General features: G+C 48.7%; 1 protein-coding gene across 8 annotated transcripts in view; it reads right to left on the reverse strand.

Moving 5' to 3' along the window:
* LOC138522091 (uncharacterized) overlaps positions 1 to 24,006 on the reverse strand; it is a 300,314-nt gene that overhangs the window by 10,367 nt on the left and 265,941 nt on the right. For 2 of the 8 annotated variants that reach the window (XM_069635341.1, XM_069635346.1), the window contains exons 2-4: positions 13,476 to 13,513; positions 12,067 to 12,354; positions 3,376 to 3,441 (exon numbers count right to left, since the gene is read on the reverse strand). In XM_069635341.1, coding sequence (XP_069491442.1) covers positions 3,376 to 3,441; positions 12,067 to 12,354; positions 13,476 to 13,513 — 392 coding nt within the window. Of the gene's footprint in view, positions 1 to 1,667; positions 1,752 to 3,375; positions 3,442 to 12,066; positions 12,355 to 13,475; positions 13,517 to 24,006 lie in introns of all 8 variants that reach the window. The other 6 variants (XM_069635340.1, XM_069635345.1, XR_011283237.1 and 3 more) reach the window with 5 other exon arrangements.

The raw sequence follows: 24,006 nt of genomic DNA on the forward strand, positions 1-24,006 counted from the left end.
CCAAAAATGGAGCAGCAGCTCGCCTCAACCGCCTACATTTTAGGAAAATAGGCACCTCCTCCCTTCAACACCCCCAAGCATCTCTTAACCACTCTGGTCCGCTCTAAACTGGACTACTTTGCCAGCATCCTCTTTGGTCTCCCCAACTATGCCGTTTGTCCTCTCGACAAGATTATTAACTTGGCTACCAGGACTCTCTCTGAACTCCCTCACTTCACACCTACTTCCTCGCACCGTCAGCAGGCTGGATGGCTGACGATACAAAACAGGGCCGCAAAACAGGGCCAGATTTACATTTCTTTGCCTGGTTCACAAATCTATCCACGGTAAGGCACCGCTGCATCCAGCCACAGCAAGGCACCACTGCATCCAGCCACAGCAAGGCACGACTGCATCTAGCCAGGGTAAGGCACCACTGCATCTAGCCAGGGTAAGGCACCACTGCATCCAGCCAGGGATCTATCCAGGGTAAGGCACCACTGCATCTATCCAGGGTAAGGCACCACTGCATCTATCCAGGGTAAAGCACCACTGCATCCAGCCAGGGTAAGGCACCACTGCATCCAGCCAGGGTAAGGCACCATTGCATCTATCCAGGGATCTATCCAGGGTAAGGCACCACTGCATCTATCCATGGTAAGGCACTGCTGTATCTATCCACCGCAAGGCACCACTGCATCCATCCACAGCAAGGCACCACTGCATCCAGCCACAGTAAGGCACCACTGCATCCAGCCACAGCAAGGCACCACTGCATCTAGCCGGGGTAAGGAATCACTGTTTCTATCCAACTCTACAAGCCTTCTTGTAATCTGCGCTCTGCCTCCTAGACCATCCTTGTGGCTACTCGTCCGCACTGTGCTTCCTCTCGCTCCTTCTCTCTTCTTGCTGCACTTACATGGAATCATCATCCCCCGGACATCCGAGAAACAGTCCACACAGATTTGTTCAAAACCAAAATAAAAGCCTACCTCTCACCTGCCTGCTAGCTAACATGTCTCCTTCGCCTCTACCCTGCCTCTGTCTCTCACTTCCTCTGCCTCCACTCTAGCACTTCACCCATCACGGTCACATCCAGAGCACAGCTGGCCGTACCGCCGACCTGCACTTAAAAATGCACAACATTCATTGTCCTTAATCTAAGTATAATAAAATAATAATAATTTAGCATTTATATAGCGCTACGAACCCTCAGGCGTCTGAGCGCTGCTTATTATTACCCACGGCTGAGTTTGGCCCTGCCGGGATTCGAACCTGCGTCAGCAGGATCTGCACAGATGTCAAAACGAGTGCTCTACTCGCTGTGCTATCGGACCAGCTACTTATGCATTGTCCTTGGTGACTGTTCCATTTACTCCTCTGGTCAGAATGTCCCGGAAACTCGCCCCATTGAAAGAGGCTTATTGCTTCCGGTCAAAGCTGATTTCTTATCTATTGTATGTTCTTTTGTGATCAAAGGAGCATTGTTCCTCCTGTATATGAATGAATAAACATAGAATAAAGATTTAAGGCAGAGCAGGGGGCTACCACTGGTGGTAAAATGTGTGTTTTTTTCTGCTTAACAGGCTCCAGAAACAAAGCCCGGACAGCAGACGGGCCAGCTGTGTGATTCTATCTAGGACAGAGTACAGCCGGATCTGACCCCCCGAGACCCTCCATAGTAATACCTGCGTGAGTGTGCAGCTGATGCTGAGAATGGGGTAGGATTCAAGGAGGCCAGGTATCACCGCCACAGCCATCTGGCAGGAAGTCTATTTACAAATAAGAGGGAGAAGTGACAAGTACCAACAATGGTATTACTTCAGTGCAGTTTGGGGGTCCTCAAGTGAGTGCAGGAATGGAAAGTGGCGTGTTTATTTGCTAGGCCATGCTATGAATATATGATATTTTATTTGTATCGCGCTCGTACACAAGTGTTTCAGAGCGTGACTAGGCAAGGGAGGGGAACAAGGGAGAACACAGCACAACATAAAACGATCTTATTAGGCCCAATGACATTGAGAACGTGCAAGTGCATGGGAGAGGGGGAGGGGAAAAGTGCATGAAAGGGGGAGAGTGGAAAGTGTGGAGCAGAGGAGAGCAGATAAATAATAAAAATATAGAGAAAATTGAGGCAATAAACAGTGGTAGTGCAGCCAGAAAGTGGCAAGTCCTGTGTTTAAGGCAGCAGACAGGGTAGGTCTGATAAGTGCAGAAAAAGAAGAAAAACAGGGGGGGGTTGTATGGGTACAGATACAGTCCCGGGTGCAAGGGGTGGCCAGGAGGCAGTGCAGGAGGGTGGCAGGGATAGCAGGTACCTGGGCCCAGGGGACAGAGGGTGGCCAGGTGCACAGTGCCAAGAGAGCAGATCTGCAGGGGAGAGGGGGAGCAAAGGCAGAAGAAAAGAGGAAGGTCTTGAGGTTCTTCCAAAACCGGAGATGGTTCTCCTCAAGTTTTAGAGTGGCAGGGAGGCTGTTCCAGAGGGAGGCCCCAGTCGAAGACAGATCTACCCCAGCTCATTTCTTTGAAAAACGATTAACCCGGAGGGAGTTAGAGGAGCAAAGAGCTCGAGAGGGGAGGTATTTGCGGAGGGATAGCTGAAGGTATTTTGGACCCAGGCCCCAGAAAGCCTTGTAGACAATGCAGAGGGTTTTGAACGCAATCCTTGCATCCACTGGGAGCCAATGGAGAGATTTCAGGGCTGAAGAGATACGATCCCAGGGCTTGAGGACAAGAACAAGTCTCGCAGTCCTGTTCTGGATGAGTTGCAGAGGGCGGAGAGTAGAGGCAGGTAGATTTAGAAAGAGGCTGTTACAATAGTCCAACCTAGAGAGAACCAGAGCTTGGGCAACCATGAGTTTCTGAGGGAAGGAGAGGAAAGGCAGAGTACCTCTGAGGAGGAGCAGTAGGAAAGATTGACTTTTTAGAGACCTCAGAGATATAAAGTGTGGAGTCAAAGATGACCCAGAGGTTCTTAGACTCGCAGGTAGGGGTAGGAGGAGGGCCAAGGGAGGCCAGCCAGAGAGTGAGGGGAAAAGGATGGAGATGATGTGCCGATGAGTAGGATCTCAGTGTTGCTGGCATTCAGACAAAGATCATTGGCGGCACACTGGCAGTTAGGCAATCAGAGATGAGAGAGGGAGAGGAGGTGGCCGAGGGCAGCCGAAAAAAATGAGTGTCATCAACGTAGCACTTGAAATCTGAGCAGAAAATGGCAATGCAGTGGGCAAGAGTTGCCAGGTATTGGTTGAAGAGCCAGGGTGAGAGGTTAGACCCCTGGGGAACCCCACAGGTAGAGAAGAAGATCGATGATAGGAAGGACCCCAGTTGAAGTCTGTGCATCCTAGCAGGGAAACATAACACTACTTCTCATGCTTCACACCACTCATGCTGTACCAGTTCCGTGTGAAGGCGAGGCTTGCACTGCTGCGCCACTACTTCCAGGTGCAACTGTTGCTGCCGCTAGAAAGGAGGTTACAAAGAATTACTAAAACCATACAGCATAACAGATTCTACTACACCATACAACAGAACACAGATTCTACTACACCATACAGCAGAACACAGATTCTACTACACCATACAGTAGACCATACTGAATCTCTCGGCAGGATAGCTCAGTAGGCAACGTGCTCGCCTGGGAAACAAGACGATACAGAGCACCACAGGTTCGATCCCTGGGTCCGCGCTTAGAAACCTCTGGGTATTAAGCGCATTATAAATAACCTATCATATCATCATATACAGCAGAACAGATTCTACTGAACCATACAGCAGAACAGATGCTACTACACCATACAGCAGAACAGCAGAACAGATTCTTAGTGGTGCGCAACTGGCCCAAATGAATAACACTATACTTTATGCACATTAAAAGGATGAAAGGTTGAGTTGGTTCTAGGTAGCATGAAAAGGGTGTGTCCGGCTTTTGGGTAGGAGCCCAACTTACTAAAGTATCTCACTGACTGGTGTGGCCCAAATCCAAGATCTGGAATGGATGGGACTATTGGACTATGCACGTTTATAGAAGGGCCAAATTCAGTGAAGTGGGGCGTGGGGGTTTCCATTTCAGAATATGTAGTCTCACAGGGAGAGTTTTAGAAATCTCCTGAGGCTACTGTTCCAGGTGGTGGATGATTGCATGACTCCTCAGCGAATGCCCTTATCGAGACCCCCCCCCCCCCCCCCAACTAGAAAGGAGAATGTAGTAACAGGTCTATGTAAAGGCTCTTCTAGCTAGGCTGTGTGACAGGGTAATAGAGACCCCCCCCCCCAACTAGAAAGGAGAATGTGGTAACAGGTATATGTAAAGGTTCTTCTATCTAGGCTGTGTGACAGGGTAATAGAGCCCCCCCCCCCCCCCAACTAGAAAGGAGAATGTAGTAACAGGTCTATGTAAAGGCTCTTCTAGCTAGGCTGTGTGACAGGGTAATAGAGCCCCCCCCCCCCCAACTAGAAAGGAGAATGTAGTAACAGGTATATGTAAAGGTTCTTCTAGCTAGGCTGTGTGACAGGGTAATAGAGCCCCCCCCCCGCCAACTAGAAAGGAGAATGTAGTAACAGGTATATGTAAAGGCTCTTCTAGCTAGGCTGTGTGACAGGGTAATAGAGACCGCCCCCCCCCCCCCCAACTAGAAAGGAGAATGTAGTAACAGGTATATGTAAAGGTTCTTCTAGCTAGGCTGTGTGACAGGGTAATAGAGACCCCCCCCCCAACTAGAAAGGAGAATGTAGTAACAGGTATATGTAAAGGTTCTTCTAGCTAGGCTGTGTGACAGGGTAATAGAGACCCCCCCCCCCCCCAACTAGAAAGGAGAATGTAGTAACAGGTATATGTAAAGGTTCTTCTAGCTAGGCTGTGTGACAGGGTAATAGAGACCCCCCCCCCCCAACTAGAAAGGAGAATGTAGTAACAGGTATATGTAAAGGTTCTTCTAGCTAGGCTGTGTGACAGGGTAATAGAGCCTCCCCCCCCCCCCAACTAGAAAGGAGAAGGTAGTAACAGGCATATGTAAAGGTTCTTCTAGCTAGGCTGTGTGACAGGGTAATAGAGACCCCCCCCCCCCCAACTAGAAAGGAGAATGTAGTAACAGGCATATGTAAAGTCTCCTCTGTATAGGCTGTATGAGGGGGTAATACAGACCCTCAACTAGAAAGGAGACAGTAGTTTTTTTTTAATTATTATTTATTGTGATATTAAACTAACATAATTACAGTCATATAAAAAATATATTTTTCAAAATGTTCTTATCGTCACAGCTTCACTACCGATAACAGACAAGAAAGAAGACATATTAATATTAAGTGAAACCTATCTGTTGTAGAACTCTAACTACATTTATGGTCAGGGCCGTTTCATGGCCCGAAGTCATTCGTACCCAAAACTCATCAGATGTCAGCCAGTCACTTGAGCAAACAAAATGTTCCAGATATTTCTTTCGGGCCGCCCATGTGCCTTCACAGAATCTTAACAGATGCTCCAGTGACTGATTTTTGGGATTTTGACATTGTGGGCATAGGTGCCTACTTCTTTCACCCTGGCCCCAACGAGCTAGAACCTCTCCTGTGTGGATCACCCCCAATCGAAGTCACCCCCAATCGAAGTCTGAGAAAGATTTGCCTCCCTATTGTATCCGGGAACTTCATCAAGTAATTTGCTACAGCATTAAGTTTCTTATCCGTCGGTGAGAGCGAGGGTGCCACGATTGAGGATCGTGTGTGGTCAATTGACTTTCCAATCGCATGATAAAAGTTCCTTCTTAATCTTCATGGGGTTTGTAATTAAAGTATCTATCCCACTATTACATCTAATAAGGATTCCTTGAGAAACATTGTTTAAGGCCTGTAAAATCCCTGCCGATTCTCGGCTCAAATGGACTTGAAGATCTTCGTATAGTGTGTTTCGTCTAGGATTTATTATCAGATTGTAGAGTGATAAGAGCTTCCAATCGGCAAGCGCCCCCAGTGAAGACAGACCTAGCTCCAATCGCAGGCTAGCCATTGGTAGAATATTTGGAAGATGTAATGCCTTTTTCCAAATCTTGCCCTCTAAAATCCGCCAGTCTATATTCCAAACCAGGGGTTTTGCCTCTAATCCATATAGAAGAATTGGAACAGTCTTTGCTCGATAAAAGGGAATCGCGGGAAGAAGGGAGAATTTACAATACTGCTTGATTATTTTCTGCAGTTGGGCCACCAATTGTCTGCATTTTTGTAGCATCTCTGCCCAGACTGTGCCCACTTTAGGTGTTGCATACAAAGTATATCCCAAGTAAATCACCTCCTCCGTTACCGGAATTCGTATATCCCCCATAGACCACCCACATTTCTCTCCTCTACCCCCTTTCTTCCCAAAAATCACTATTTTGGATTTCTCTGGATTAACCTTAAGATCATTTTCTGTCATATATTGATCCAAGGCATTTAGCAACCTCTGCAGTTCCACTGGCGTTCTGTCCAGGAGGACGATATCATCTGCATACATGAGCCACTTTATTGAATTTGTGCCTAACTTGGCACTGCCCAATGCTGCCCCATAGACCTCCTGTCCAAAATCGGCCAAGTAAAAACTAAACAAGAAGGGAGTCACCATACACCCCTGCCTCACCCCCCTCTTCACAGGGATAAGTGCTGATAAGAACTCCTCTGCGTTTAATTTTACTTGGACTGAATTTCCTTCGTGGAGTGAGACCAAAATATCAATAAGTTGGGGTGGAGCTCCCCTGTCTCTTAATTTAAACCATAATCTGTCCCGATTTACCAAGTCAAACGCGCTAGATAGATCTATAAATGCGCCATATAATCGTGGTGTTTTTCCCCCCTCCTTGATGTTACACATCGTGGAAAGCACTATGCCATTTAAGGATGTCGAATGACCCTTTCGAAATTCCGTCTGTTGTTTTGGAAGAATGTTATTTAACTCAGCGCAATATTCCAGTTCTCTTAACACGAGGCTGGAAAACAAATTACTTTCCACCTGGACCAGCCGCCCTTGAGGCTGAAGACTTAATTATAAGGGCATGGAAGACCTCTTCCGTTATATCCAGATTCCATTGTACTCCGGAAATAGGGAAGAATAAACCCCCCCTTGGCTTAGTATATTTCTTTGACAGAAAGTTTACCCACTCCAACTCTGTGACCATATTAGCCTGAGCACCGGCTTGGTCCATCGATTGTTGGTTAAATAATGACCAAAAATGTTGTGAGTTCTTATTTAGAATTGCCTTAAGCATAGTTTCCCCGTCCTCCTGGGCCCGGAGCATTTGCTGCTGTTTCGACCATTGTTTATACTTACTTCTGATTCCCTTTATTTTAACTTCTCTGATTGCTATGACATGTTCTTCCCTTCTAATGGCACTTATTGCCCACCGCATCTCACGTTTCTTTTCCCAAGTTTGTTTATCAAATGTATGTTTATGGTTTTTTCTCATTTTCCCCGTCACACAGTTTGGGGCTTCAACCGACCACAAGAAGTCATGGGAAACATAAGGATTGCACATATCTTTCCATTTTCTTTCACTTAGCTCTTGTTTGCACTTATCCAATGCTCTGTTCAACTCCTCTCCCTCCCTTTTATATTTAACTAGCCGATTTTTCGGATTATTTACTACTGTGCAGTCCATCTGCATCTTTACCTTCCTAACATTCTTCCATTTTACCGACATTTCCAGACGTTTGTGGTCGCTTGTGCCTCCTTCCCTTACTCTCATGTTTTCACATTGAGCAAACATACCTGCTGACATAAACATATAGTCCAATATAGACTCTGAACCTCCCCGGGACCAGGTACTTGCTGCTGCAATGTCCCCCACCAGGGATCCTTTCCCCATTTTCGGATCCCATTCTTTAAAAAAGGATCTCCACACTTTTCCATTTGCAGAAATGGCTTTGTGGGTTGTTATACCTCTCCCTTTACCACCCTCCACACATTGGGAATTTAGATCTCCTGCCACCAAAACGTATGCATTGGGATAAGCCATTTTTATTCCTGTCAGCACACCCGACAGACCGTCCAGAAAAATAGTAAGCTTCGAGCACGCGGGATTCCAATATAAATTTACTACTACTATTTGTTTTGACCCATTTGATGTATAGGCCTCACAAATTACTGCCAAAATCCCGTCTCATTCATCTGAGATTATTTTTACTTTTTTAAAGAGAGTGGATTTACAGGCAAGTAGCAGGCCTCCCTTTGGCCTTCCTTTCCCACTGGTTGTTGCTGGTTGGGTGATAATTCTGAACCCCTCCAATTCTGGCTCATTAACCAGCCAAGTCTCCTGTAGGATAACCAGGTCGTTTAAACCAAATATCTCCGCTCTCATATTGAGATTTCTAAACTAACTGGAGCCTGGCGTGTTCCAGCTCACTACCCTCATTCTCTCCCAACTAAAGGCAGGTATCACCCATGCCTAATTTCTGGCAAACCTGTGTTAAAATCTCTGGTAATAGTACCCACATTGCCCGTTTATCCTCTTCCGATTTCTCACGGGTAGCCACTGGTGTTCTTTTTACTTGATCATTTTGTATTATTCCTCCTTCACTCCCTCCCTTTTCCCTTTCTTCCTCTACCCCCAAATCTAGTGGGATGGCTTCGTATACAATTATACCTCGACTCTGCAAGAGATCTGCTGCGTCCAGCACTGCCCTTGCTCCTACCTTAGATGTAAATCCCACTTCCACAAAATGGGTTGCTTGACTGTCAGGAAATTTAATGTACTCAATATCGCTTGATGAAAATAGGTAAAGTTCTGGTATCTTTTTAAACAATATCAAAAGTGACCCTCTATTTAGATATTTACAATTCATCTTATCTTTCTGACCTCGGAACCAGAGCTGAGGTACAGCAAACGGATTTATTTTTGTCAAAGCTAATTCTCTTTCAACTCTTCCTTCTAACTCTCCCTCTTTTCGACATTCAGTTTGACTGTCTTTTAATTGCTCTGACGAGGCATTGTTTATTGCCCCTTCTTCTGAGGTTAATGGTGATGATAACTCCCCTTGGGTCACTATTGGTAGAAGGTTTTCTCTTGCTCTTTCCTCTCCTTTTTCCACTTGTTCAGATGCCTTATTGGTCCTTTTTTGCCCTTGCAAAAATATCGGAGCTATTTTCAATACCAGAGCCCTTAACTGTGGAGAAGTTGTGGGCGCCCGTTTAACCCTAGGCAAAAAAATAGGGGCCCACTTTATTGATTTCTTTGCAATCTCCAATGGCAGTATACCCGCAGCTGGGCCAATTGAGTTTTGCAAGTTTTTACTGCCAATTTGTTCTGTTTGTATTCCTACTGTTCTCTTAGCTGGTTCCTTAGTATCGGGGTTCCATTTTGTCCTTGTCTTCTTTTGATTGATTTCACACCCGATCACCCCAGAAGATTCTATCTCAAATCCAAGGAGCAATTTCTCCTCTTTATTCTTCTTTTTCTTATTCTGCTTATTAGGTAAGCTCACTATATTCTGAATGAATTTGTTTGTATCAGAATTGCTCGCCTTCTTTCCCTTCATGTTTTTTTATTTCTTTTCTTGCCTAGACACTTGCTGTGATTTATGCCTTGCATTTTTTTGTTTCCTTCTTCTCCCCCTCTTTTTTTGTGTGATTTGTTCTTCTTGGTCTTCTCCATCACCCTCTTCCTTCTCCAAGTCATTTAGTTTTGGGGGAGACTCTTCCTCTATGCAGATCACCTCTACTTGTGGAATAGCTTCCGCCAGGTGGGCTAGGCGACAGAACTCTTCCATCACTGATGAGGATAATGGCGTGTCGTCCCAAATCACTGAAGATTGTTCTTTCGCGGGCTCTGCTGAGCGAACTAGTTCTTGCCCCTTATTTCCTTGGATCGGAGACAAGTTATACAGCATTGTTTTGATTTCTTTTCCATCTAGACTTATGCTTTGAAGCATTTTATTAATGTTAGCCATCTCCATATTTTGGGATGTCAGAGCTCCAGTCAATGATGTTATTGAAGGAAGAATTGTACTGTTTATGGCTGTAGTAAGGCCAACTATTGAGGACTCAAATACATCGAAATCTTTAGATATTTCTAACAAAATCCCAGTGTGGGCTTGAGTGTCACTTTTGGTTGCCTCCAAGACCCCTACCAAGGAATGGAGGACAAAATGTAGAGCTGTTAAAGTAATCTGGTTAGCGCTGTGCTCCTTAGTTGACGGACTTTCTAGAGGAATATGTTCATGTGTATTCGTTGGCGAATTCATTGTCAGATGGGCCCCTAGGCCAGTTTTGTTATTTATTATTTCATTTGATGGGGGATCAGCGTCTAACCGAGTCCCTGGTGGAATTACAGACAAATTGCTGCCATCCGAGAAGTCGAGGCTTGCCATTTGCAAAGAAGTATTACTCCTTTCAGCCACCAGGTTTATATTGCAAATCATAGGAGTTGTTACACCCACACCCTCTCCTTCTATACACTTTCTCTGCCCTTCTCTCTGAAAATAGAGATCTATAGTTCCTTTAATATTTGAGGTTGTTATTGTATAATCCTTTCCCCGTTTAAGCGTTGAAATCAATGAGGCAGCTATATGTCCCGGGTCTATCCTTCTACTCTGATGTAACTGAGTAGAGTTATGTATTTGTGCATAGGTTAGCACGGGCTGCCCTGCTGGAATACTCATTTGCAACTCCTGCAAGGTATTATGTTGGATTGGAGCGCAGTCATTTCTGGGGCTCTCCCCCTCCTGCTCCTTATGGTCGTCCGCCCCCGGGCCGCTTCTCAGATTATATCTTGTTGACATAATAATTCCTCAGTTGCTATTTTGTATCGGGTCACGTCCGTCTGACGGGATCAAAGAGGTCAAAGCCTCCACAGTCTCCCGTTCCGCCTTTGTTCTTGCAGTGCTTGTTTTCCAGGTATATGCTAATATAAGTGGATCTTTGCCTCTGTTGCCCAAATAAATCGTGTATCAAAATAGACTGATTATTGTCACTCGTTACAGACAGACGTTTACATTGAGGGGGACTTACTTGAGTTCCCCAGTATGAGTTCCCCAGTATCAGCGTCTTTATGTGTTCCTGGATCTTAATACCTCAGCCGAGGTCCAGCATCCAGCCAAACAGCAAAACAGACGGCAGCCCTTTTCGCCGCAAGGGCTGCTGGGTCCCCTTTTTCTAGGCACTTCCTCCTTCCTCCTTCCTCCTTCTTCCAGGAGGCGGGACCGGAGTCTAATTAAAGGTAAAGGCACCACTTCAGGCACCAGTTGAGTCCGTGTGCGAGCGTTCTCTCACAGCTGATCTTTGAAGTGAAATGCAGCAAAACAGGGAGACGGTAGTAACATGTATGTGTAAAGGCTTCTCTGCCTAGGCTGTATGACGGGGCCAGGAACTTGATACTGTCAGTGGGATGGGGAACCACCCCCACCCCCTGGGTAGGAGACCTGGGCATATGGTAGAGCCAGTTATACCCCAGAGGTGAGGGGGGGGGGGGGGTAAGTGCTTACATCGCAGACCCCCTCCCCCACCACCCCGCACCCCCGAACGTGCCGTGAAGGGAAAGATTGGTTCCATGTTCAATCACTGAACGCTCTAAATTCTGGCCCAAGTTGGCTTTTCTTTTTTGCAGAACTACCAGGACCATCATGCACTGCTGGAGTGTGCAGGCGACTTTCTACAGCTTCTGCCGTCTGTGCTACTAGAGTGGTGGAGTGGGAGATGGTCTGAGGGAGAGAAGAGGTAAGAGGTGGAAGGAGGAAGTGGAGAGCAGAATAAGGAGGGGGGGGGATATAGATGATGCCTTGTAGGGGCTACCGAGTATTAAAGTTTGACTAACCTGAATTTCTTGTCATGTCACTTGGGGTGGGATGAAATTACATCATTTCTAGTGATGTCATGCGGGAAGAGAGGAGTGGGGGGGGGCGAAGGGTCTCACAGGTCATGTGAAGCTATTTCCATTACCCCGGGCATTTTCCTAAAAGTACGTCCCTGGAAAAGGGGGGGGGGGTTTGCTCTATGGATTGTGGTTCTGGTTGCGACCCCTGAATGCTCGGGTAACTCCTTGCCCCCGCAGGCCATCTTCACCCTTTTTAGGCGCATAAAGCTCGCAGCGCTAGGAAGCGGGTAGGGGGCCAGGAGGCGCTGAGACTCACCTGGGGTGACCGTCAGCTGGATGGCGGAGATGATGGCACCCCTAGATTCCTCCTCCACCTCGTAGGTGCCGGCGTCGCTGCGGGCGAGGGCGGTGATCACGATGGATCCGTGGCAGAGCCGCGGCGGGACGCGGCCCGTGAGCCGGGAGTCGTAGCAGGTCACGGCGCCTCTCAGGACACCGATGGACGCGTGTGATCTTGAGCCATTGATGAAGACCTGGGCAGCGGCGGAGGCGGCGAGACAGAGACGGGAGCCCTCGGGGAGGACCACGGGCACAGGTGCCCCACCTGCCAGAGAGAAGGGGGGGTTAGGGTTAAATATCACTAAGCGAGCCCACCTGCCAGAAAGAAGGGGGGTAAGGTTAAATATCACTAGGCGACCCCACCTGCCAGAAAGAAGGGGGGGTATGGTTAAACATCACTGAGCGACCCCACCTGCCAGAAACAAGGGGGCTATGGTTAAACATCACTAAGTGACCCCACAGGCTATGGTTAAACATCACTAAGTGACCCCACCTGCCAGAAACAAGGGGGCTATGGTTAAACATCACTAAGCGACCCCACCTGCCAGAAAGAAGGGAGGGGGTATGGTTAAACACCAGTAAGCTCCCCCACCAGCCAGGAAGAAGGGGGGTAAGGTTAAACATCACTAAGCGAGCCCACCTGCCAGAAAGAAGGGGGGTAAGGTTAAATATCACTAGGCAACCCCACCTGCCAGAAAGAAGGGGGGGTATGGTTAAATATCACTAGGCGACCCCACCTGCCAGAAAGAAGGGGGGGGTATGGTTAAACATCACTAAGCGAGCCCACCTGCCAGAAAGAAGGGGGGTAAGGTTAAATATCACTAGGCGACCCCACCTGCCAGAAAGAAGGGGGGGTATGGTTAAACATCACTGAGCGACCCCACCTGCCAGAAACAAGGGGGCTATGGTTAAACATCACTAAGTGACCACACAGGCTATGGTTAAACATCACTAAGTGACCCCACCTGCCAGAAACAAGGGGGCTATGGTTAAACATCACTAAGTGACCCCACCTGCCAGAAACAAGTGGTGGAACTATGTTTCGACTGGCCTTTTACATACTCCCCACAAACGCCATCACACGCCCAATACAAACCCCCTCCCCCCCCTCCCCCCCTCCCTCAATCACATGCACCTGCTATTTGAGGGGAACGTTCAGTGCAGTGTACTGACAATGCAAGTTTCAACTTCTTACACTTTTATTTTAAAACACAACCATTCCGGAACGGTTTGTTTTTAAAATAAAATTATTGTAACTTTTTTAAAAAAAAAGTGGAGGAGCACCGTACCCCCCCACTTCGACGACTATCTGCGACACCCGCCTTCCCCCATTACAGTACTGGCAAGTTTCTGGGGGCAAGTACCCGCGGGGGCGGCGGAACTCACCTGGGAGGCGGGGGTCTCGCGGACCGCCCCGGGCGCAGCTGCTGCAGAGGGAGGGGAGGATGAGGATGAGGATGAGCAGGGTCTCGGCGCTGCCGCACATCATCCTGGCCGGTATACCCTCTGCCGCCCATGCGGCGCCGAGGCAGTGCCTCTTATTAGCACACACAGGGAGGGGCACAGGAAAACGTCCAAAGGCAGCAGCACAAGCTCCACCACAGGAAGTGCGAAGAAACTTGCAGAGGGAGGCCTTACTCGGGACAGCCTTCTTCTTAATTATCGGAGGCGCGGGCGGACCCACGCAGAGCTTCCCCATCCTAAAGGATGATGTGCACCAGACCCACCAATCAACACACAGGCCACACTTCCACACAAACCACCAGCTACCCACCACTCAAAACACCACCCAGCGTGCCCCAGAGACCGGCGCGCAGACCCGCAAGACCCCGGCCCGTACGCCTACACATGCGCTTCAGGCAAGGCACCGTGCGCCGCCGCCCACCCACCGCGACCAACCCGAGCGACACCCACACTTCCACACGAACCTCCAGCCACCAAACCACAAACAACCACTACCCCCAATTCAACACCACCAGCCACCCCACCGCAAACACACACCCCCACCACTCAAAACACCACCCAGCGAGCCCCGGAGACCGGCGCGCAGACCCACGAGACCCCGGCCCGTACGCCTACACATGCGCAGCACTGCGCGCCGCCGCCCACCCACCACGACCAGCCCGAGCGACACCCACACTTCCACATGAACCTCCAGCCACCAAACCACAAACAACCACTACCCCCAATTCAACACCACCAGCTACCTAACCACAAACAACCACACTCCCCAATCCAACACCACCAGCCACCCCACCACAAACACACACCCCCACCACTCAAAACACCACCCAACGTGCCCCGGAGATCAGCGCGCAGACCCGCAAGACCCCAGCCCGTAGGCCTACACATGCGCTTCAGGCGAGGCACCGTGCGCCGCCGCCCACCCACCGCGACCAACCCGAGCGACACCCACACTTCCACACGAACCTCCAGCCACCAAACCACAAACAACCACTACCCCAATTCAACACCACCAGCCACCCAACCGCAAACAACCACACCCCACCAATCCACACCAACAGCTACCCTACCACAAACAAACGCCCCCCACCAACTCACACCCTGTCCCCAGCTCCGCCAACTACTCACCACTTCCAAACGCATCCGCGCAACACCTCTCAACAGCCCCGGCCCCAGCACCCCCGCGCCCAGACCTCCCGGCACCGGCCCTACCCACAACAAGCAGCTGGCTCATCGACTCTCGGGACATCCCACAACTGCACCTCCCATGGTTGTAGCCTCCTACCCTCCCCCACACTGCCAAGACCCCCCAGGGTTCCCCGAAATAAAGAGGCAGGGCCCGTGCAAAGTGCGCCGGATTGTGCCCCGCCCCCAGTAATACTCACATTATCTGCATATGAGGTTGTGTTGAATGAATTTGTTTGTGAAACCACTCTGCCATTCAAGTAAAACTGGTGATGATCGTCATCTCGTAGCTCTAGCCCACGGCTCTGTGTGTGGCTGAAAGCGTGTTCACTAGTGTTTCTTTCTGCATAACGATCTAACTTCCGATACTCAGAGCCATTTTAAGCACTTTTGGGGCCCTGGGCACGGACAGCTTTGCCCCTCCACCAAACCAAAGGAATTAAGGGATCTAGAATACTGGTTGCGCCCCCACCCGTTGCGCTCAGATCCTATAGGTTGACATGCTGTCTCGCAGCATAACAAGCATGTTAACTCCCTTTAAGTCCCCTTGCCCTCTTCATTGCTCTAATCAAAATGATAAACAAGTAGCATTTGAAGACCAACATTAGCAGCCCACAACAGGTTTACTGTTCTAGTGCATACAGGATACTTTTTATCAATAGCATCCAGGAAGGTAGATGCAGGACCGTATGTAAAAGGTACATGTAACCCGGAATAGACAGAGAACTCACATTAGCTGCCTCACAGAATGCACCAGTGCTCATACATGGGCATAGGAAACCAATTGGAAGGAAGGAGAAAGCTACACATACCATAGCATGGATAGTGGAGGCAGATTAGCAGCTACCAGGAAGGTGTCTTTATCCAGACAGACTGAGATTAGAAGTGGGATATGGGTTTCAAGTAGTGTTGCCATTACATATCAAAGGAACAAATGCCTGTGGTGTGCGATATGAATATGCTCACTATTAACACATTGAATAAGGATTTTATGAAGATCATACCATGATAAGGAAATCTCTCGGAAGAGTTGACAATTTTGAAAGGTTTAGGGAGTGGCACTAGTGAGAGGTTAGGCAATACAAGATTAAATGAGATGCCCAGGATCACACATTGGTTACGGTGTGAAGGGGTGAAAGTGGTATTTGTGCCAACTCTGCAATTTCTACATGTGAACACTTTCTTTTCCAGTTCTTACCATGAACTAAAACAATCTAATTTTATTTAAAAAAACAGACTTATAAAGTACACAAATCACATTACCAAACATGACCATTTTTAAACACAATATTATAGAAGCGTGTTATGCAAAATGGGAATGATTCTAGCTTCATTCTCTCCATCATCAAGGGAAGTATATAACAACCAGCATACCAATCGATGTGACATTTAATCTGGGTTGTCTGTTGTATTTTAAAGCTTTAAATACTTTCAAAACAATGACTTGTGACATTTTCATTTATAAACGTGCATAAAAACCTTTTACCAAAAACCAAACTGTTTTTTGTGTCAAACAAGCAGACCTTAAACTATGCTTGCCCGAGGCCTGCAACATCTGGTCCGCTCTCTTCTGTCTACCAACCCTTCCACCCAAATGGCCTACATAAGAAGAAAGATCAAGTAATGGGCTGACGATACCAGCAGCATGCAAGAAGGCAAACCTCACAGAAGACAGCACAGTAATGCAAAATAGATTAGATGGTTTGACTAGGATCACTATATCGTCGGTTGGCAAACCGAGGCTACAAACATGGACGCTGTTGTTCCATAGTCTTGAATTTGGATACTTATTCACCTCAGAGACTGCCTCTCTATCAGAAAGGTAGAGAAATCCCTGACCAACAATAACGGCGACTACCTCCAAGTCAAAATAACCCTCTCTCCCCACTGCCCCATTTGTTAAATGAGGTTTCACGGGATCGCTGGTTACCTTTTCTTCCCGGGATTCGTGGAGTCGAGGCAGCCAGTCTGTCGGAGCGACGATGCCGATGAAGCAGTAACGCGGAAAATTAACCCAACACCCTCCTGACAATAAATGGCAGGATAGCACTGAACCAACTCCCAACGCCACGGGTGGCACTTCTCTGCATTAACGTGACATCGGGACAGTGTTTCCACTGGCAGAGAAGGCGAATGACTCCTTGAATCACCAGTAGATGGATGAGCTGTTCTTAGGGACTTCCAGGAAGGCAGTAAGGCACGGGTACTGGCAGGGCACAAGGCGGAGGAAGGGAAAAGTCCAGGCAGCAAGGACAGGAAGGACTGATCATGGAATCCCACAGGACAGGAGACAAGGAAGGGAGAAGGCTAGACAGGCAACCCAGAGAAGACCCCTCCAAACCCCAAAACCAGAAAGTACAGGACCGGGCAGGGGAACCAGGAACTGAAGGTACCAGGGGCTGGAAAGAGGAAGGTAGGAGGGCAGGACAAGGCAGGGCAAAACTAGCAAGAGTAACTGGAGAAGCTGTAACACAGGAACCAGGCTCCAGCAGCGCATACACGGCAACAACCGCGTTGAGATGCGTTGTCTCCGTGTATGCGAAGCCCTTTTAAGGTCCGGGGCCAAAGCGAGGCTCGGAACGCAAGTTCGGGCTACTGCGCATGCGCGAACGTCGAACACTGACGATCCGCGCATGCGCAGAACACGCAAGATGGCTGCGCCCACGGACCGCGGAATGGCGTGGGAAAAGACGCCACCGCGGGTAGAGTCTCCATGAAGGAGGAGACTGCCGAGGCCAAGGACCCGGATCCCCGTAGCAGGTAAGTGGCGCACGCGAGCGAGCGCGCGGCGTGACACCATTACGGTGCACACTATCTACCGCCCACCAGGCCCAACAGGAGACTTCCAAGCCTCTCTCATTCACCTCCTCTCTGGCTTTGGACTGTTTTTTAAGGTTGTCATTCTCCTTGGGGATGTCAACCTAGGGCTCCGGCACAGTAAGGACGTAGCAGCAAAATCCCTTGACTCTGCCCTTAAGGCTCTAGGCTACAAGAACACCATCCTTAGCCCAACTCACACCCAGGCCAGAACGCTTGACTGGATCACGCAGCATAACTGCCCACTCATCATCGCAGGAAACGCTCCCACCCCATGGTCTGACCTCCACATCATCACCTTTAGCATCCTCACCACCAGCTCCCCTGCTGCCCCCTCACCTCAACCGCTCCCACCCTGCCTCACCACAAGCTCCCGCCAGCTCACTAAGGAGCGACTACTGCCCTTCCTCCAAGGCCCAGCCTTCAGACCACCTTTCTCCTCAGACCCCGAAACAATTGCATCAACCTATGATGCTGCCATCGAAGCAGCTATCAACGCCATTGCCCCTCTCAAACCTCGTAAATCCAAACCCACTACCCACTCCAAATCTTGGTTCACACCAGACCTCTTAGCAATCCGCAACGAGAAAAAAGTCACACTCACACAGTGGCAAAAGTCCCACTCCGAAAAAGATAAGATGATCTTTAAAGCCCTCTCCACCAAATACAAAAAGGCTATCACCCAAGTAAAGGCTAAATCCTTTGAATCCAGAATCTCGGAGGCCCAATCTAGCACTAAAGAAATCTTTGCCATCTTCAGGGAGCTAGAGACGCCCACTCCTGCCCCCCAGAATTTCACCAAAGACAGACTGGTGTGACGAAATACAAAAGGCCATGCAATCCAAACTAAGTCTCCTCAAAAGTAAAATACTAGCCACTAAACAAGCCCTACCGAACAAACACATCCCAGTCCCACCGCCCGCCCCTGATCCCCCCTACCCTTCTCCTTCAAACCCATTCAGGAAAAAAGACATCATCAACATAATGAGGAACATCAAACCCTCTAACTGCAAAGGTGATGCATGCCCAGCCTCCATTATCAAAGACTGCGCGGAAGCGCTAGCTCCCTTCCTTACAGCCTTTGTGAATGCCTCCTTTACCACAGGAAAAGTCCCTGCCTCCCTCAAGGATGCCTGGGACCGCCCTCTTCTAAAAAAGCCATCGCTCGATCCCACCTGCCCCAACAACTACAGACCCATCACCACTGTCCCCTTCCTCCTTAAAATACTGGACAAAGCAGCCTACTTGCAGGTCCAACACTTCATTGAAGAGAACAAACTCCTTGGACTCCGCCAATCTGGCTTCCACCCCAGACACAGAACCGAAACAGCCCTTCTTGACCTGAAAAACCAGATGGACGATGCGAAAGACTTGGGTAAACCAGCACTTCTCTTACTTCTTGACCTATCCGCGGCTTTCGACCTCGTTGACCATGACGTCCTATGCCACCACCTCTCCTCTACTGCCAAATTCTCCCCAGAGGCCACAGCATGGATCACCTCCTTCCTACAAGACAGAACCATGCAAGTATTCTCTGACCTAGCCTCCTCCTCACCAACCATCATACTCTGTGGTGTGCCCCAAGGCTCCTGCCTCTCCCCCACCCTATACAACATCTTCACACGACCCCTCTTCCTCATCCTCGACGCCATGGGCATCTCCTACACCAACTACGCAGATGACACTCAGATCCTCCTCACTCTCACAGGTAACTACACCACTGACTCCCTGACCCTCAACAACCTCTACAACACCATCCAAGCCTGGATGGCAGACAACGGACTATGCCTCAACTCTGACAAGACGGAACTCCTCCTGGTAGGTTCTCCCGACACCCTAAAAAATCTAGACGCCCAATTCAGTCACTTCACCATTGACTCCATCAAAATTCCAGTTTCCGACTCTGTCAAAACTCTGGGAGTCTACCTGGATTCCAGCCTACCCATGGATAGACAGGTCAACGCAATAGCCTCTGCAGCTACCTATCATGCCAAACTTATCAACGCTGTCAGACCCTTTCTCTCCAAAGAGAACTGCACCAACATAGCCAGAGCCATCACCGGCTCTAGGCTAGACTATTGCAATGTACTCCTTCTAGGAAGCTCCAACAAAAACTTAGGGAGACTACAAGTCATACAGAACAATGCTCTCCGGGCAGCCCGAGGCATTGCTAAAAGAGAACACATCTCTGAGGCCAGAAAACTAGCCCACTGGCTCCCAATAAAGGAAAGGATCGTATTCAAAGCTCTGACACTGACCCACAAGTGCATTCACCTCACTGCTCCAGCATACCTCTCTCAAAGGATCCTCCCCGTCTCCACTACCAGGCCAACTAGATCACCGTACACCAACATGCTCTCTGTGCCACTAGTAAAAAGAGTAAAAGTGGGCGGATCCAGCTTCCCTTATCTCGCTCCCACTCACTGGAATGCCCCACCACCCACTATCCGAGGTGAGGCCTCCCTCACCACCTTCCGCAAAACGCTGAAGACTGCCCTCTTCACATAAGACCTGACACACCAGCACGGTCACCTTCGTGTACACCGTACTATATGACCAAAAGCAATATCTGTAACAACATTATGCTTCACTGTAACATTCACAATATGTCAACAATCACTATCCTGTCTGTACCATGTAACTAAGTTTATTGCAAGTAACAGCGCCTCAATGCCCCTGGGCTGCTTGCGCGCTATTTAAATGTAAATAAAGAAATAAAGAAATACATTGGTCTAACAGTTTATGCTCATCGTTGCAGGCGATTGCCTAGGTTTTATAACACCCCATCTGAACAAACCAATTTCTAGACCTTCACCATACGGATGATATGTTAGTTTTTATATCAACCCCTATCTGGTACAGGTACGTTGCTGATAATAGCAGATGTTTTGCAAAACCAAGTACATATGCAGGCAGGTTTATAAACTTCAGACATAGGAAAGGCTTAGCCAGCCTTGCTGGAATGGGATATTCCATGTTTGCATATGAACGCATATCTCTGCAATGAGTGCTTCACACTCTGAGCTAACTTCTGAACCATTGTGGCACTCAATTTATCAATATACATTTCACCGTTGCCTATTGCACATAATCAACATAATTCCCACAGGCAAGAAAGAATGCTAGAGAGTTGTGCCGCAAGGAACACACACACTATGTATATCAGAGTGAACACAGAAAGCAATACATGATGAATTGATCAGGGCAGAATGCACATGCCAAAACAGAAAGGCAATGGCTTTAGAGCCTCAGCAGCACCCCATAAAATAGTCTGCCGTGTTCTATTTTAAAACTGGTGAACAAAGGAATCTTCTTCTGATCAGCTAGCCTTGTGGGGGCCCCCCTCCAAGGTGGGGGCCGTGGGCAAGTGCTCCTTTTGCCCTCCCATAAAAACGTCTCTGCTGATACTTTTGAGCTACAGTCGTTCCTGCCATCACACGTATGCTAAATCTCCTCGACAAAGGTCATGAACTTACAAATTTAGAAGTCAGGAACATTAAAAACTCTGAAATTTTGATAAAACTGAATCGGCTGGAGGGTTTTACGATTGCGTGGGAATTGTATCATGCACTACATGTTGATACTTCTGCTCAAAACGGCCTTGTTAAATCAGTACATTCACAACCAACTTTCAAGTGGGTCGACACAAATCAGGTCAAACTTGTGAGGACACGCCTAAGATCCAGTAGCAATGTCGTGGACCAGGAATCTGTGAATGAAACACAGTGTCAAGCCTCCGACACCAATGATTCTTTGAAACTTTGGCAACATGTTAACTCGCACACGGCCAAAATCACTGTACTTGAACTAAATTTACAGTCCAAGCAGAGTGACTACATTACAAGCAAAATCAGTGCATGGCAGTCAGCCCCCAACCCCTCCCCCCTGTGCTTCTTCCGCATGGTTAGTTTGTCCCTTCCAGAATTCTCACGGTGTTCCAGGGTAGGTTGGTTATGGCCGGGAACTTCCGGTTATAGTCTAGGAATAGGGCCCAAATGTCTCGAAAGCAGTGCAGAGTCCCGGCTCTAGCCGCTATTCTCTTTTCTGCGATCAGAATGTCCCACATTTTCCCCCACCACAGCACCATCTGTGGACCCTCAGCAGTCTTCCAAGTGCGGGCCACCACAATCCCCGCTGCCCGGAGGCATTGAGTCAAGAGTGTGGCCTTTCTGCCTGATCTTGGGTAGCATCCCAGTACAGGGGCCCCCAGAAGGATAGTTTCAGGTGCGAGTGGGATTGCCTTCTGGGTGATGTCTGCGAATATGGTCATGCACTGGGCCAAAAAGAACCTTCGGGCACGACCACCACATGTGGTAAAAGGAACCTGGCTGTCCACATAGTTTCCTGCAGGCGTGGCTCAAGGCCTGATTTATGTGATGAAACCTTAGAGAGGGAGGGGGGGGTAGTACCACCGTAGTAGGAGTTTGTATGCACATTCTCGGTTTGTGATGCAGGAGGACGCTCAGTGAGTTCATGACCAAATATCCACCCAGTTCTGGTCAGTTAGCGGGTGCCCTAGGTCTGCCTCCCATTGGGGCATTGGTTGGGTTTTGGAGCATAGGAAGTCTCCCGAAAAGCGTTTATATAGGGCCGAGAGCCTTCCCTGAGTCGGGAGCTCTTGCAACGCGAGTTTGAGGGGTGAGGATATGCGCGTTGCTGCTTGCCGGGTTTGCGGGTGGGAGCACCAATGCCGAAGTTGAATATAGGTAGACCTGTGTTTCTTTCAGCTGAACGATCTCTTTGCATTGTTCAAATGTTCATGGGCGACCCTTCCTTGAAAAGTTGGCCCAGTGACTCTAAGCCTCCCCTTATCCAGTTCTTGAAGTTGTGGGGATTGGTCCCGGGGGCGAAAGAGAGGTTCATAAAGACTGGGGAAAAGGGGCTTAAGCCCCTTGTGATCTTTTGTCGCTGCCGCGACCAGTCCCATGCTTTTAACGTGTTTGGTGGAAAGTAGTAGTTCGTCTCTGCTTTGTCGGAGGTGAGGTGGAGTGTGTGGGAGAAAACGCAGAGGAAGAGGCAGCAGGGATTGTTCTATCTCCACCCATCGGGGGCGCCCCAAAGTCATTAGCCAGGCGTGGATGTGGGCTAGCTGGGCCGCTATTTGGCAATTCTGAAGGTCGGGTACTCCTGGTCCTCCCATGCGTGCGTTTCCCAGCATTGTACTTAGGGTGATTCAGGCCTTTTTGCCTTTCCAGATGAATTGGAGCAGTTTCCTCTGGAGCCCCTGGAGGGTGGGCGGCGGAATCGTTACGGGGAGAGCAGAGCATGCATACAGGAATTTGGGAAGGAGATTCATCTAGCTCGCTGTGATGCGCCCCATCAGGGAGATTCCTGCGTCGCCGACCTCTTCAGGTCTTTTTCTAATTCACGAAAGAGTGGGGGGAAAGTTTGCTTGATAAACCTCTTTAGGGTTCTCTCGGATCTGGACTCCCAGGTAGTGGATAGCATTTTCTCTCCATTGTACGGGGCATAGTGAAGAGAGGGCCTCTCGGTCACCCCACGACAGGCCAGACCCCAAAGCTACTTACTGACTTGTGATAGTTAATGGAGAAGCCTGTGACTTTCCCATAATTGTCTATTTCCGAGAGGGCATGGCGCAGAGAGCGAGCGGGTTCCGTGAGAGTGAGCAGGACATAGTCTGCCTACAGGGCTATTCTGTGTTGAGTGAGGCCAATCTGAGGGCCTTTGATGTTGGGGTTGGCTCTGATCCTCTGGGCGAATGGCTCCATCACCATGGAAAAGAGTAATGGAGATAGCGGGCATCCCTGCCTGGTCCCACAGCCAAGCGATATCGGGGCGGAAAGGGCACCGTTGAGGATTTTGAGAGCTTGGTAGTTCGCTAAAACCATCTTCTGGAACATGGGTCTGATGTGGAAGGCTTCCATAGTTTGGCCAAAAAAGGCCCAGTCCACCCTGTCGAACGCTTTAACAGCGTCCAGGGCCATCAGCACTAGTTTCTGCGATTTCCGGGTTGTAAGATCAATCAAGTTCAGGGCTCTGCAGACATTGTTTCCCAAAGACCTATTGACAATAAAGCCAGATTGGTCCGGGTGGATTATTTCTGGTAGGATGGCTGAAAGGCGGTTGGCTAGGAGTTTCGAATAAAATGTTAGCGTCAATGATTCCTCTTGTTTGTCTCGTAGGAACAAACGGCTCCATCTTAGAGCAGCTAAACGTAGAGCCTACAGACAAAACTTGAATGAGATCCAAGCTAAATAAAATCCAAGAATTTACCTTCAATTAAAATCAATAGGCACAATTCTAACAAAGGGCTGTGCGCTATTTCCAGTGAAGAAGAATTCATAGATCTGCAACAACTTAGTGACGAAAGCAAACAACATCTACAGCGGAAAGGTTGTCACAAAATAGGGGTAGCGGCAGGTGTGCACGCCCCTATTAAGGCCTACATTAATAAAAGCAGAGGTGTAGAGAAACGAGTTATCCCTATCCA

The sequence above is a fragment of the Ambystoma mexicanum genome, chromosome 13, assembly GCF_040938575.1.
Source record: "Ambystoma mexicanum isolate Mex_15411 chromosome 13, UKY_AmexF1_1, whole genome shotgun sequence".
Lineage (NCBI taxonomy): Eukaryota > Metazoa > Chordata > Amphibia > Caudata > Ambystomatidae > Ambystoma > Ambystoma mexicanum.